Source organism: Nerophis ophidion, linkage group LG17 (genome assembly GCF_033978795.1).
Source record: "Nerophis ophidion isolate RoL-2023_Sa linkage group LG17, RoL_Noph_v1.0, whole genome shotgun sequence".
Lineage (NCBI taxonomy): Eukaryota > Metazoa > Chordata > Actinopteri > Syngnathiformes > Syngnathidae > Nerophis > Nerophis ophidion.
In genome coordinates this window covers 2,935,915-2,951,376 of record NC_084627.1, presented here as the reverse complement: position 1 = coordinate 2,951,376, position 15,462 = coordinate 2,935,915, and the positions used below count along the sequence as shown (strand labels likewise).

The window sequence follows — 15,462 nt, the reverse complement described above, 5'->3', positions numbered from 1 at the left end:
AGGGGTTGGTGCATGTACCTCACAATACGAAGGTCCTGTGTTCGATCCCGGGCTCGGGATCTTTCTGTGTGGAGTTTGCATGTTCTCCCCGTGACTGTGTGGGTTCCCTCCGGGTACTCCGGCTTCCTCCCACTTCCAAAGACATGCACCTGGGGGGATGATCTGTCGCTTCTTCTCTTTTTCTCCTCTCCTATGGGGCGGCATAGCTCGGTTGGTAGAGTGGCCGTGCCAGCAACTTGAGGGTTGCTGGTTCGATTCCCGCTTCCGCCATTCTAGTCACTGCCGTTGTGTCTTTACCCACCTGCTCCCAGTGCCACCCACACTGGTTTAAATGTAACTTTAATATTGGGTTTCACTATGTAAAGCGCTTTGAGTCACTAGAGAAAAGCGCTATATGAATATAATTCACTTCACTTCACTCCTCTGTCCCCCTTGTGGAGGGGGTCCGGTCCGATGACCATGGATGAAGTACTGGCTGGACCGCTCGCCTGTGTATCGGTTGGGGACATCTCTACGCTGCTGATCCGCCTCCGCTTGGGATGGTTTCCAGTGGGCGGGACTCTCGCTGCTGTCTTGGATCCGCTTGAAAACTGAACTCTAGCGGCTGTGTTGGAGCCACTGTGGATTGAACTTTCACAGTATCATGTTAGACCCGCTCGACATCCAATGCTTTCAGTCCCCTAGAGGGGGGGGGTTGCCCACATTTGAGGTCCTCTCCAAGGTATCTCATAGTCATCATTGTCACTGGCGTCCCACTGGGTGTGAGTTTTCCTTGCCCTTATGTGCGTTCTTCCGAGGATGTCGTAGTCGTAATGGTTTGTACAGTCCTTTGAGACATTTGTGATTTAGGGCTATATAAATAAACATTGATTGATTGATTGATAGGTTGATTGGCAATTCTAAATGGTCCCTAGTGTGTGAATGTTGTCTGTCTATCTGTGTTGGCCCTGCGGTGAGGTGGCAACTTGTCCAGGGTGTAGCCCGTCTTCTGCCCAAAGCAGCTAAGATAGGCTCCAGCACCCCCCCGCGATCCCGAACAGGACAAGGGGTAGAAAAATGGATGGATGGGTTTGTTGTATAATTATTAAAAGTTGTCACGTTTTGACAGGAAACACATAAATACATGCATACTTGTCTGCTGCACAATCTAACCATTGCTAATTGACATCTAAAAAGAGTCATTGGATACTTTTTTCTCCGATGATGGATGATATGAAATGATTTTTTCCAATCATTTTGAAACTTGCAATCGTATTTCTTCCTCTTACTCGTCGTTGCCACGTCTCTTCTTCGTTGTTCTGCTTCGTCTTCTTCTTGTTGTGTGTGTGCAGTTGTGCACTGAGCTCCAAAAGCCGTAGATGTTATTGTAACGTCCCGGAAGAGTTAGTGCTGCAAGGGGTTCTGACTATTTGCTCGGTTGTGTTTATGTTGTGTTACGGTGCGGATTTTCTCCCGAAATGTGTTTGTCATTCTTTTTTGGTGTGGCTTCACAGTGTGGCGCATATTTGTATCAGTGTAAAAGTTGTTTATACGGCCACCCTCAATGTGACCTGTATGGCTGTTGACCAAGTATGCATTGCATTCACTTGTGTGTGTGTGGGGCTTCACGGTGGCAGAGGGGTTAGTGCGTCTGCCTCACAATACGAAGTTCCTGCAGTCCTGGGTTCAAATCCAGGCTCGGGATCTTTCTGTGTGGAGTTTGCATGTTCTCCCCGTGAATGCGTGGGTTCCCTCCGGGTACTCCGGCTTCCTCCCACCTCCAAAGACATGCACCTGGGGATAGGTTGATTGGCAACACTAAGTTGGCCCTAGTGTGTGAATGTGAGTGTGAATGTTGTCTGTCTGTCTGTGTTGGCCCTGCGATGAGGTGGCTACTTGTCCAGGGTGTACCCTGCCTTCCGCCCGATTGTAGCTGAGATAGGCGCCAGCGCCCCCCGCGACCCCGAAAGGGAATAAGCGGTAGAAAATGGATGTGTGTGTGTGTGTGTGAAATTAACGTTATCATTAAACCCGTTAAAAGATCATACAACCTGTCAGCATTTTTTGACATATTTGAGTAAAGACCATTGTTAAACCCGCCCAGCGCTACATTATTTTGGACAGCATGCGGCTGTTAAGCGGTGAAGGTTTCAGGTGAGAGAGGACGCTAAAGGCAGTGCCTTTAAGGCACGCCCCCAATATTGTTGTCCGGGTGGAAATCGAGATAGTGGTTGCCCCGGGAGATTTTCGGGAGGGACACTGACATTCGGGAGTCTCCTGGGAAAATCGGGAGGGTTGGCAAGTATGCTCGTCGTCTCATCAAATGCTGTAAGCCAGTTTTCAAAAGCCTCTTTCACATTTAAGCCTCATTGATTTGTCTGTTTATTTCACACAGCACCCTATGTCATATAAATCACTAGCCTGACAGCGACAATCGCTTTCAACACAACAGGGCAGGAGGAGTCAGTCAGTCTGAGATGTTCAGTTTTAAACTCCAGTCCCTCTCCGACATTGTGGGATACGCTCTCACACAGGCGTCGTCTTGCCTTTGTTGCACATCTGATACTGGCTTACAATTTTGGAAAAATGACAGAGTTGGGACGAAAAGGGCTGAATCAAGGCTCTCTATAGTCCAATCCAAAGCAATGTTGCAGTTGTTTTATGGGCTTGTAGAACGTTGTCGAAAAAAGTTATATATATAAACCCGCAGAATTAAAAAGTACTTGAACTGCTCCACTTGGGGCAAGATCTCCTCCACCCAACTTGGAGATGGCCCTCCACCCTTTCCCGGGCGAGAACCATGGACTCGGACTTGGAGGTGCTGATTCTCATCCCAGTCGCTTCACACTCGGCTGCGAACCGATCCAGTGAGAGCTAAAGATCCTGGCCATTATATGCTGTACCGTATTTTTGGGAATTGTCAGGCTTGCCACTGACAGTTTGTTTGTGTTTTAGTTTTTCCTATCTGTGTTTAGTATTTCCTGTCCTTAGTTCCTGTCAAAACTCTTATTTTGGTTCAGCTTCCTGTTTGTCTCCCTGAGTGCTTTGTTTCCCCTCAGCTGTGGCTGATTGGCCCCCGGCCACACCTGGAGTCAATCAGCCCGCTCCTATTTTACCTGCTTTGTTACTCCAGTCAGTGCTGGATTATTGTATTGCATGTTGCTTCTGTATTGTCGCTCCTGTCGTGTCTTTGCAGCATAGCGGTAAGCTATATTTGTTAGATGTGTGTAGCTTACTGTTGTCTGTTCCCTGTTTCCAGTTTATTTTCATTCTACAAGTACAACTTCTGTTTGCCTGTTCACTACCCGCTAGCTTCCACGCTAAGCTCCTGTTCGTTATTTTCTAGCTCCCATGCTAGCTCCTTTTGTTTGTTATCCGCCTTGTGTGCTCTTTTTGTTGTACCCCCTTTGTTTGTTCTAGTTCTATATTGTAGTTAAATCATGTTTTCTCATTCAATGCCTGCCTCCATCTCTGCATCTTGGGGTTTGTCACCAACAAACTCTGACAGATGTAGCTTACCGCCACGCTGCAAAGACACGACAGGAGCGACAATACAGAAGCGACATGCAATACAATAATCCAGCACTGACTGGAGTAACAAAGCAGGTAAAATATGAGTGGGCTGATTGACACCGGGTGTGGCCAGGTGCCAATCAGCCGCAGCTGAGGGGAAACAAAGCACTCAGGGAGACAAACAGGAAGCTGAACCAAAATAAGAGTGCTGACAGGAACTAAGTACAGGAAATACTAAACACACATAGGAAAATCTAAAACACAAACAAACTGTGAGTGGCAAGCCTGACAGGAGTATAAGTCGCACCTGCCGAAAATGCATAATAAAGAAGGGGGAAATTTATTTGATAAAACCCAACACCAAGAATAGACATTTGAAAGGCAATTTAAAATAAATAAAGAATAGTGAACAACAGGCTGAATAAGTGTACGTTATATGAGGCATAAATAACCAACTGAGAAGGTGCCTGGTATGTTAACGTAACATATTATGGTAAGAGTCATTCAAATAACTATAACATATAAAATATATTATGGTAAGAGTCATTCAAATAACTATAACATATAAAACATGCTATACGTTTACCAAACAATCTGTCACTCCTAATCGCTAAGTCCCATGAAATCTTATACATCTAGTCTTTTATGTGAATGAGCTAAATAATATTATTAGATTTTTTACCATAATGTGTTAATAATTTCACACATAAGTCGCTCCTGAGTATAAATCGCACCCCCAGCCAAACTATGAAAAAAACTGTGATTTATAGTCCCAAAGTCACGGTATATATATGCTGTACCGATCCGTTGTGGTGAAGAAGGAGCTGAGCCGGAAGGCAAAGCTCTCAATTTACCGGTCGATCTACGTTCCCATCCTCACCTATGGTCATGAGCTTTGGGTCATGACCGAAAGGATAAGATCACGGGTACAAGCGGCCGAAATGAGTTTCCTCCGCCGGGTGGCGGGGCTCTCCCTTAGGGTGAGAAGATCTGTCATCCGGGCGGAGCCAGATGATTGGTCCGGGCATCTGCTCAGGATGCCACCCGAACGCCTCTCTAGGGAGGTGTTTAGGGCACGTCCAACCGGTAGGAGGCCACGGGGAAGACGTAGGACACGTTGGGAAGACTATGTCTCACGGCTGGCCTGGGACTGCCTCGAGATCCCCCGGGAAGAGCTGGACGAAGTGGTTGGGGAGAGGGGAGTCTGGGCTTTTCTGCTTAAGCTGCTGCCCCCGTGACCCGACCGCGGATAAGCGGAAGAAAATGGATGGATGGATGGAAATATGCGGTGGTATCTCGGCATACGGGTTTATTAATTGGTTCTGTACCTTCAAAAACACTTAATTGAAGTCTTTTTTTTTTTTAAATAGTATCTTATGTGCTTTTTAAAAGAAAACAACTTTAAGATAATAAATATTGCATAAAAGCAATAGAATAGAATGTATGTAGTACAGTACTGTATTTCTTTCCAGCTGTTTTTTCATCAAACACCAGCTTTTCCATGTTTTCATGGATAAATGTTCCTTTGGATATTATTCAACATTCTTGGTTGGCATTATCGACTCATTCTGCTTCAACATGGTGCAGACTAGCAGTGACACGATCAAATTGCTCCACCAACACGCTTATGTTTTTGATGATTTATTTCTTTGATTCAGTGAATAATCATGGTTAGAAACCAATTGATAGTTGATATTTAGCTATAAACTAATGCTCGCCGAGTAAAACTGGATGTTTTAGTTTGAATCTAATTCTTTTTATTAATTGTTTTATTATTTTAATTAAAAATTTGAATTTAAATTTTGTGGTTTAATTTACGGCAACTAGCGGCAGAGAGGCTCCTAACCCAATTTTTTTCTCACAGCTTTATCCAAAAGACAACTCTTATCTCTAAAAACTTGTAAATTAGAGGACTGGTACCCCGAGATACCACAGTAAATATTAAAAAAAACATTACACCCACATGCGTCATTGCCAAGTATGCCAATAAGACATTGAAGTATTCTAGTGAAGTGAATTATATTTATATAGCGCTTTTCTCTAGTGACTCAAAGCGCTTTACATAGTGAAACCCAATATCTTAGTTACATTTAAACCAGTTTGGGTGGCACTGGGAGCAGGTGGGTCAAATGTCTTGCCCAAGGACACAACGGCAGTGACGAGGATGGCGTAAGCGGGGGTCGAACCTGGAACCCTCAAGTTGCCGGCACGGCCACTCTACTCTGTACTCGTTCAGGTGTTGCTAGTGAAGTGAAGTGAATTATATTTGTATAGCGCTTTTCTCTAGTGACTCAAAGTGCTTTACATAGTGAAACCCAATATGTAAGTTACATTTAAACCAGTGTGGGTGGCACTGGGAGCAGGTGAGTCAAGTGTCTTGCCCAAGGACACAACGGCAGTGACGAGGATGGCGTAAGCAGGGATCGAACCTGGAACCCTCAAGTTGCCGGCACGGCCACTCTACCAACCGAGCTATACCGCCCCAATCTTCACCTTCCCTACAGTCTTTTTGTACTCGATCAGGTGTTGCTACAGTTCTCATCCTCCGTGTTACTAAAACTGTGCTCCCAACAGGTCGAGGTGGCAGAGTGGCGGCCCACGGCGGCACGTTGTCCTCCTTCATCGTGAAGAACATCGCTCTGGACAAAACTGACGACAGCAACGCGCGAGAGGCCATCCTGCGTCACGCCAAGGAAGCTTCGGAGAACCCTTACTGGGTGGCCCCGGCTTACAAGAAGTAAGACAATCCCTTTCCCGCCCTCACGTGAGGTACGCGTCCAAGCCAAGCGTCAGGTTTCCTTCAACACCTGTGTTACGTGTAAATGTTTAAAGAGGCGCACCAGTTCTGCAGGTCCGCCGCGTTCAAAGAGCAGAGCGAGCCGTAACGGACAGCTTTAGATGGCTATCGCATGCTGGCGTGGAGCAAAGCTGCGAGGTTGCACGTCCGCATGTTTGCACTCCTGAGCAGGTGATGTTCGTAAAAGAGCCTGGAAGCCACGAGCATGAATTATGAATATTGCATCAAGACCCTCAAAAACACTGTAATGTTTAAAAGTAGACTGCAGCTGCTCTATTTTCTAACAAATTGTCCTTTTGAATGAGATGTTTAGTTATTATACAATTCTTATTGTGTTTCTCCCGCATATTTTCTATTGATGCACCTACTTTTAAAAGCCTACTGAAACCCACTACTAGCGACCAGGCAGTCTGATAGTTTATATATCAATGATGAAATATTAACATTGCAACACATGCCAATACGGCCTTTTTAGTTTACTAAATTGCAATTTTAATCTTCCCGCGAAGTGTCGTGTTGAAAACGTCGCGGAACGATGACATGTGCGCGTGACGTCTCGGCTAAAAGTCGTCTCTTTTCATCGCATAATTACACAGTATTCTGGACATCTGTGTTGCTGAATCTTTTTCAATTTGTTCAATGAATAATGGAGAAGTCAAAGTAGAAAGATGGAGATGGGAAGCTTTAGCCTTTAGCCACACAAACACACACCTTGTTTAAAATTCCCAGAGGTGAAGCTTTACTATGGATCAGAGCGGTCAAGCGAACATGGTTCCCGACCACTTGTCAACCGGCAGGTTTCGGTGAGAAAATTGTGGTAAAAAGTCGCCTCTTACCGGAGATCTGCGGAGCTCGCGCCGTCCATGCAGCTGCCGGGACTTTCCTCAGACACTGACGTCAACACACCTGTGGACACACCCCTCCGACTATCAGGTACTATTTAACTCACTAAAACACCAGCAACACAATAGAAAGATAAGGGATTTCCCAGAATTATCCTAGTAAATGTGTCTAAAAACATCTCAATCGCTCCCTTTTTAAAAAAAAAATGTTTTACTTTATTTATTTATTTTTTTCTAGTCCTTCGCTATCAATATCCTCAGCCACAAATCTTTCATCCTCGCTCAAATTAATGGGGAAATTGTCGTTTTCTCGGTCCGAATAGCTCTTGCTGCTGGAGGCTCCTATTATAAACAATGTGAGGATGTGAGGAGCCCTCACCCTTGTGACGTCTTCTTCTGCTACTTCCGGTAAAAGCAAGGCTTTTTTATTAGCGACCAAAAGTTACGAACTTTATCGTCGATGTTCTCTACTAAATCCTTTCAGTAAAAATATGGCAACATCACAAATGGTCCTGCTATCCCCGTTTAAATAAGAAAATCTCATTTCAGTAGGCCTTTTAAGGATTTTTTTTCTTAAAATAAATATTTCAAACAACAATTCTTACTTTTTTTAATCATTTAAAACTTTATACTGTATAGCACTTTTCATGCACAGGCAAGTTGCAACACAAAGTGCCTTGCACCAATTTAAAAAGGAGAGACAAAACAAAAACATCTACACACACACATGCGTACGCACGCACACAAACAATAATGACAATAAAAACTAGAGATGTCCGATAATAGCTTTTTTGCCGATATTCGATCTTCCGATATTGTCCAACTCTTAATGACCGATACCGATTTATACAGTCATGGAATGAACACATTATAGGCATAATAATAATGGATGCATTAAACCAGGGGTGCCCATTACGTCGATCGCGAGCTACCAGTCGACCGCGGGGGGTGTGTCAGTCGATCTCGAGCCAGGCTTTTAAAAGAAATAGACCTAAAAATTAGTGATCATCAATCTTCACCATGACGTCACTTAAATGACATTCACGGTACCGGAGGGTCTTGTGAGATGACGCTAGCTGCTGCAAGATCATTATTATTAAAATATGACCGAGAGGAAGGCGAGAAACACTTTTTATTTCAACAGACTCTCGCGCCGTACCTTCCGTCAAAACTCTAAAGGCCGACTGCACATTTCCTATCTTCACAATAAAAGCCCTGCTTCATGCTGCCTGCACTAACTATATACAGAGTCTCGGAAAACTGGCGCGCATAAGCGATCCCTCAGAAAGCTGGCGTGCACATCACTTGTGCACGCCAGCTTTCCGAGACTCTTATTTTGTTAGCGCAGGCAGCATGAAGCTGGGCTTTTATTGTGTAGATAGGAAATGTGCAGTCGGCCTTTAGAGTTTTGACGGAAGGGACGTCGCGAAAGTCTGTTGAAATAAAAAGTGTTTCTCGCCTTCCTCTCTGTCATTTTTTCATAATAATGAACTGGCAGCAGCCAGCGTCATCTCACAAGACCCTCGGGTGCCGTGAATGTCAATCAAGCAAGCTACGGAATTTGCCGCCAATGTTTTTCTTGTAAAGTGTATGGAAGCTGGATGACTTAGATGCCAAAAACCAACCACTTTCATGTGGTATTGTACAGAAAGGACCACTTTTTTTCTCCTCCATTTGAAAATGTGGGCGTTATCATCATTACTGTCTGATTCCAATCAATGCAAGTCATCAGAATCAGGTAATACACCAACTTATATTCTTGTCTTTGTGAAAGAAAGACATCTATATGTGTTACACATGCTTCTATTATCATTAAACACATTTAACTTGTTTACAAAAATGTCTCTTTCATAAATAAATAAATATAAATGATATATATAAATGAGGTAAATCCCCTCGAGTTGGTCAATTGAAAAGTAGCTCGCCTGCAGAAAAAGTATGGGCACTCCTGCATTAAACAATCTAACATGGTTTTCCAAAAATAAATCAACTCAAAGTTATGGAAAAAAATAGATATATATGCATTTATTTATTTCCAAAAATAAATCAACTCAAGTTATGGAAAAAAATGCCAACATGGCACTGCTATATTTACCCGAACGCCTCCCTAAGGAGGTGTTCGGAGCATGTCCGACCAGCAGGAGGCCACAGGGAAGACCCAGGACACGTTGTGAAGACTATGTGTCCCGGCTGGCCTGGGAATGCCTCGGGATTCCTTGGGAGGAGCTGGACGAAGTGGCCGGGGAGGGGGAAGTCTGGGCTTCTCCGCTTAGGCTGCTGCCCCCGCGACCCGACCTCGGATAAGTGCAACAAAATGGATGGATGGGTGGATATCATTAAAAATTTGAGTGGCCTTTTCGAACATTTCTTTGCATATTTATTTATCTTCATCTCATTGGTGATGTGAAACGCTGACTTGGCATTGTGTCGTCCCTGCAGGACACAACCCACTCCTTTGTTTGCGGAAGATTCCGAGGAGGACGAGGAGGCTGAAAAGGAACCTGAGTGGAAGAAGCGTAAGATCTGAGGATCTCTCTAGAACTCAAAGTGGACTGGAGGCTGCTTATAGAAGCCCAGAACAGAGGTACTGTCTGGCTCCATCATTTACTACCAGGTCGCGCTGGTCATATTTTTTTAAGGCGTGCTTAGTCTTTTTAAGTGCAGTATACTGCAATTTATGCTCATTTTTTGTCTTCTCCATCATGACTCACATCCCAGTTTCCTTCTGTCGAGTAAAATTGCTGCTTTGATTCCCGATACTTGAAGACAGAAAGGTAGTTTTTCTACGTCTCCAACACCGCCTTAAATCTGCAATGAGTTAATAAGCCTTTTTTAGTCCAACACAGTAACTTACATTGACCATACGAAGAAATTCATATTACAACAAGGAAAAGCACATCCAGTTCTAGTAAATCATTTACAAGCCCATTTTTTTCCCCAAGTGCTATTAAAACACTGTGTTCCACTATATGGCTGCATATACGTGCAAATGTCAAGTACATCTACGAGGGACCACGCTCACTGTCGATAAATATTTGAGTTGGCGTACGTAATGCAAACCGTCTTCCTGGAAAGCGTGCTCATCAAGGGCCCCTTTTTTTTAAGAATAAAAATAGACCCTCAAATGACAACACAACACACACTAGATATGGTCTCATCCAGCTGGAGTCCACTGGATGAGTCACGCTGGTTGGAAGTGCAGAGCGAGTCATCCAAGAATGTCATCCAGACAATATAAACTACGGACGGAATGTATTTTAGAGTGAAAACAAGACAGACTTGGTGTGACAAAGAAGGAGGGAAAGCATCAATGTGTTGTCGTAGATCAGTGGTTCTCAACCTTTTTTCAGTGATGTACCCCCTGTGAACATTTTTTAATTCAAGTACCTACTAATCAGAGCAAAGCATTTTTGGTTGAAAAAAAGAGATAAAGAAGTAAAATACAGAACTATGTCATCAGTTTCTGATTCATTAATTTGTATAACAGTGCAAAATATTGATCATTTGTAGTGGTCTTTCTTGAACTATTTGGAAAAAAAGATATAAAAATAACTAAAAACTTGTTGAAAAATAAAAAAGTGATTTAATCATGCATAAAGATTTCCACTCATAGAAGTAATCATCGACTTAAAGTGTCCTCTTTGAGGATTGTAATAGAGATCCATCTGGGTTCTTGAACTTAATTATCAACATTTCTTCACAAAAAAAGAAATCTTTAACATCAAAATTAACGGAACATGTCCACAAAAATGAATATTGCATTGTTGCATTTCTTTTCACAGTTTATGAACTTACATTCATATTTTGTTGAAATATTATTTAATAAATATATTGATAAGGATTTTGAATTGTTTCTATTTTTACAATATTTAAAAAAAAATCTCACGTACCCCTTGGCATACCTTAAAGTACCCCCAGGGGTACGCATACCCCCATTTGAGAACCACTGATGTAGATGATGGTATGCCATTGAAGTACAGGAGAACTTCTACTTTCTCTAGTCACAGTACTGGAGAAAAGAAACCTGGTATACTTAAAGAAAAATTGCACCACCAAGTTCCCTGTATGTATTTTTTTTCCTCCTGAAAATAAACCTGGCAGTCATTTCCCATCATATCAATTATTTTTTGAGTAAAGGGTAGATCTAGCTGTACTTGGAATTAGGGCTGGGCGATATGGACTTTTTTAAATTTCTCGATATTTGTAGGCCATGTCACGATACAAGATATATACCTCCATATTTTGCCTCAGCCTTGAATGAACACTTGATGCATATAATCACACCTGTATGATGATTCTATGTGTCTACACCAGGGGTCTCAAACTCAATTTACCTGGGGGGCCACTGGATGCAGAAACTGGGTAAGGCTGGGCCGCAAGAAAAGATTTCTTAAAAAAATCTAACATGCACATTTTATTGAATTCACCTTCTTTGAATGGCTTTTCCGCCCTAGCAACATACTTGCCAACTATCGCGATCTTTCCGGGAAACACCCGAATATCAGTGCCCCTCCCGACAATCTCCCGGGGCAATCATTCTCCCGGTTTTCACCCGGACAACAATATTAAGGACGTGCCGTGATGGCGCTGACTTTAGCGTCTTCTACAACCTGCCGTCTCGTCCGCTTTTCCACCATACAAGCAGTCACATATTGTATGCAGACCCGTGGAAGTGACTGCAAGGCATACTTGGTCAACAGCCACCCTCAGTCAGAGGGACAACAAGATTGACAAACGCATTTTGGGAGAACATCTGCACCGTAACACAACAGAACAAATACCCAGAATCCAATGCAGCCCTAACTCTTCCAGGCTACAATAGGGGGCGGGGTGGGGGTGTATATTGTAGCGTCCCGGAAGAGTTAGGGCTGCATGGGATTGTGGGTATTTGTTCTGTTGTATTTATGTTGTGTTACGGTACGGATATTCTCCCCAAATGTGTTAGTCAATCTTGTTTGGTGTGGGTTCACAGTGTGGCGCATATTTGTAACAGTGTTAAAGTTGTTTGTACGGCCACCCTCAGTCTGACCTGTGTGGCTGTTGATCAACTATGTCCTGCAGTTGCTTACTGTGTCTACAAGAGCCAAATACATCATATGGCCGTGCTGGCATGCTGTTAGTACAGACTGTAGAGGGCGCTAAAAGGAGTGCCTCCACGGTAGCCCCTTAATAGTGTTGTTTAGGTTAACTAAAGGGGAATGGTTACCCCTGGAGTGGCACTGAAAATCGGGAATCTCCTGGAAAAATCGAGGGTATACATCGGCATTCAATTAAATAACGTCTCTCGGGCCGCGTGTTTGAGACCCCTGATATACACCATAGCCTGGGATTAGTCACTCTCTTTTTAGCATTTCCTCAAGCATTTTAAGGGAAACATCAGTAGAAGAGGACGCATAATTGAATGCTTGCAGCTTACCTTTTCTCTCCCCCCTCGTTTGTGAGCACCGGCTCTTCTTTCTCCTTTTCCCTGTAGTTTCTGACTCGGTCTTTCTTCTCCTGAGAGTGCTCCTAAATTTTCGGGATCACAATTGGCTGAAGTCCTTTACATTTTCTTCCGTACAAAACTCTTCTCCTTTGGAGTGAGATTTATTAAAAATGATGGCTGCAAATTAAACATGTTAAAGTACCAATGATTGTCACACACACACTAGGTGTGGCAAATGTATCTCTGCCTTTGACCCTTCACCCTTGATCAACCCCCTGGGAGGTGAGGGGAGCAGTGAGCAGCAGCGGTGGCCGCGCCCGGGAATCATCTTTGGTGATTTAACCCCCAATTCCAACCCTTGATGCCGAATGCCTAGCAGGGAGGTCAAGGGTCCCATTTTTATAGTCTTTGGTATGACTCGGCCGGGGTTTGAACTCACGACCTACCAATCGTCTTGCTTGGTCCTTCCCATTTGATTGCAGAGGTCCATACTTTCTTCGTATTGCCATCATTTGGAAAAGTATGCAAGGTGACCCCTTCTTTTGTTATATTGCTACAAGCTGCCACGATGCATCTGGCCGACATGTTTAATCATTCCTTCAAATTCTACTCCAAAATATTGTGATTTGTGGTGAAGATGCTGCCAAAAGACATACTACCTAATAAGAAATTGCCTTCTAGTTTTCTGTAGGTGACGTCAGCAGGCTGATGCAAGCCCGCCCACATTTAGGAGGTAAATGTGCTTAAACATGTTAGAAAACAAGCCTAAACGCACTACTCTGTCTATTTTTGGGGAAACTTTTACCTGTAGACCTTACTTTTAAGTCCATAACTATGACTAGTGTGTATGTGACAAATATTGGCACTTTTCACTTTAACTTTACAGTCATGGCCAAAAATATTGGCACCCTTGCCTTTCTGTCGAATAATGCACCACTTCTCCCAGGAAATTGTTGAAATGACAAATGCTTTGGTATTCACGTGTTTATTTCTTTTGTTTGCATTGGAACAACACACAAAAAAAGTAAAGTCAACTTTTGTCCATTTCAACTGGCTGAGAGTCTATACATCCATCCATTTTTCTACCGCTTGTCCCGTTCGGGGTGGCGGGGGGTCGCTGAAGCCTATCTCAGCTGAATTCGGGCGGAAGGCGGGGTACACCCTGGACAAGTCGCCACCTCATCACAGGGCTGAGAGTGTGATTTCTATATTGTCAGCACATGTTACTTGCTACAAATTAAAGGAGCATCACATGCTTAGAATACAACAATTTCTTACATTTTTGAAAAGGTACCAATAATTTTGGGAGCTATGTGTAGAATAATATCAGATTTGGCTTTTTGGGTGGTTATGTTCTGTTGTTCAAATACAAACAAAAAAAACAAACATGTGAATACCAAAGCATTTGTAATTTCAAAAATGTCCTGGGAGAAGTGGTGCATTATCCGACTAGAAATGCAGGGGTGCCAATACTTTTGGCCATGACTGTAAGTAAGTGTTGTCAGTAGAGCTGTACGATAATGGCTTTTTTACCGATATCCGATATTGTCCAAATCCTAATTACCGATACCGATATCAACCGTTACCGATATATACAGTCGTGGAATTAACACATTATTGTGCCCAATTTTGTTGTGATGCCTCGCTGGATGCATTAAACAATATAACAAGGTTTTCCAAAAATAAATCAACTCAAGTTATGGAAAAAAAAATGCCAACATGGTACTTCCATATTTATTATTGAAGTCACAAAGTGCAATATTTTTTTTAACATGCCTCAAAACAGCAGCTTGGAATTTGGGACATGCTCTCCCTGAGAGAGCATGGGGAGGTTGAGGTTCGGTGGGGGCGGGGGGTATATATTGTAGCGTGCTGCAAGGGGTTCTGGATAATGGTTCTGTTGGGTTAATGTTACGGTGTGGATGTTCTCCCGAAATGTGTTTGTCATTCTTGTTTGGTGTTGGTTCACAGTGTGGCACATATTTGTAACAGGGGTGCCAATATTCTTGGCTCTGACTGTAAGTCCATCCGTCCATCCATCCATCTTCTTCCGCTTATCCGAGGTCGGGTCGCGGGGGCGGCAGCCAAAGCAGGGAAGACCAGACATCACTCTCCCCAGCCACTTCGTCTAGCTCTTTCCGGGGGATCCAGAGGCGTTCCCAGGCCAGCCGGGAGACTGTAAGTGTTGTCAGTATTGGAGGGTCCTTTTAAGAGTAGTCACTGTACAGCCTGAATACCATTTTGTGTGTGTGTATATATATATATATATATATATATATATATATATATATATATATATATATCCATTGAAAGTGAGACAACAGACTTGTATTACTGTCTAAATAGCACACTTTAAAGTATGTAAAGTTAGCACTGTTGTTAGGAGACATACTTGGCCACTCCATCGCTTTCCTCAACAAGACCCTTGATCATCTTAACCGTGGGTTTGGGCTACTTACCGTATTTTTCCGACTATAAGGCGCACTTAAAATCCTTTCATTTTCTCAAAACTCGACAGTGCGCCTTATAACACGGGGCGCCTAATGTACGGAATAATTCCGGTTGTGCTTACCGACCTCGAAGCAATTTTATTTGGTGCATGGTGTAATTAAAAGTGTGACCAGTAGATGGCAGTCACACATAAGAGATATGTGCACACTGCAATATGACGCCAGTAAACAACACCAAAACTTCAAATGTTTAATAGAAAATAAAGAACATTACACACGGCGCTAAAAAATCCGTCAAATAGTTTTAGTACAACTTTGAAGCCGGTGCGCTTGATGGATTGTCGGCCTATTACGCCTACCGTAGTCAGAGTGTCCCGGTTTTGCACGGGACACATTTCCGGCTTTGTTACTGCACAAATGAGGAGATGCCGCTCCGTTATTGATTGAAGTAAAGTT

The 15,462-nt window shown here is 43.3% G+C and overlaps 1 protein-coding gene across 1 annotated transcript in view; it reads left to right on the top strand.

Annotated features, from left to right (window-relative positions):
- The window catches only part of LOC133535783 (WD repeat-containing protein 70), a 132,040-nt gene extending 120,917 nt beyond the window's left edge, over positions 1-11,123 (top strand). Inside the window, exons 17-18 of the mRNA XM_061875721.1 lie at positions 6,067-6,229; positions 9,571-11,123. Coding sequence (XP_061731705.1) covers positions 6,067-6,229; positions 9,571-9,658 — 251 coding nt within the window. The 3' untranslated portion in view covers positions 9,659-11,123. The remainder of the gene's footprint in view (positions 1-6,066; positions 6,230-9,570) is intronic.
- The last annotated feature ends 4,339 nt before the right edge of the window (positions 11,124-15,462 follow it).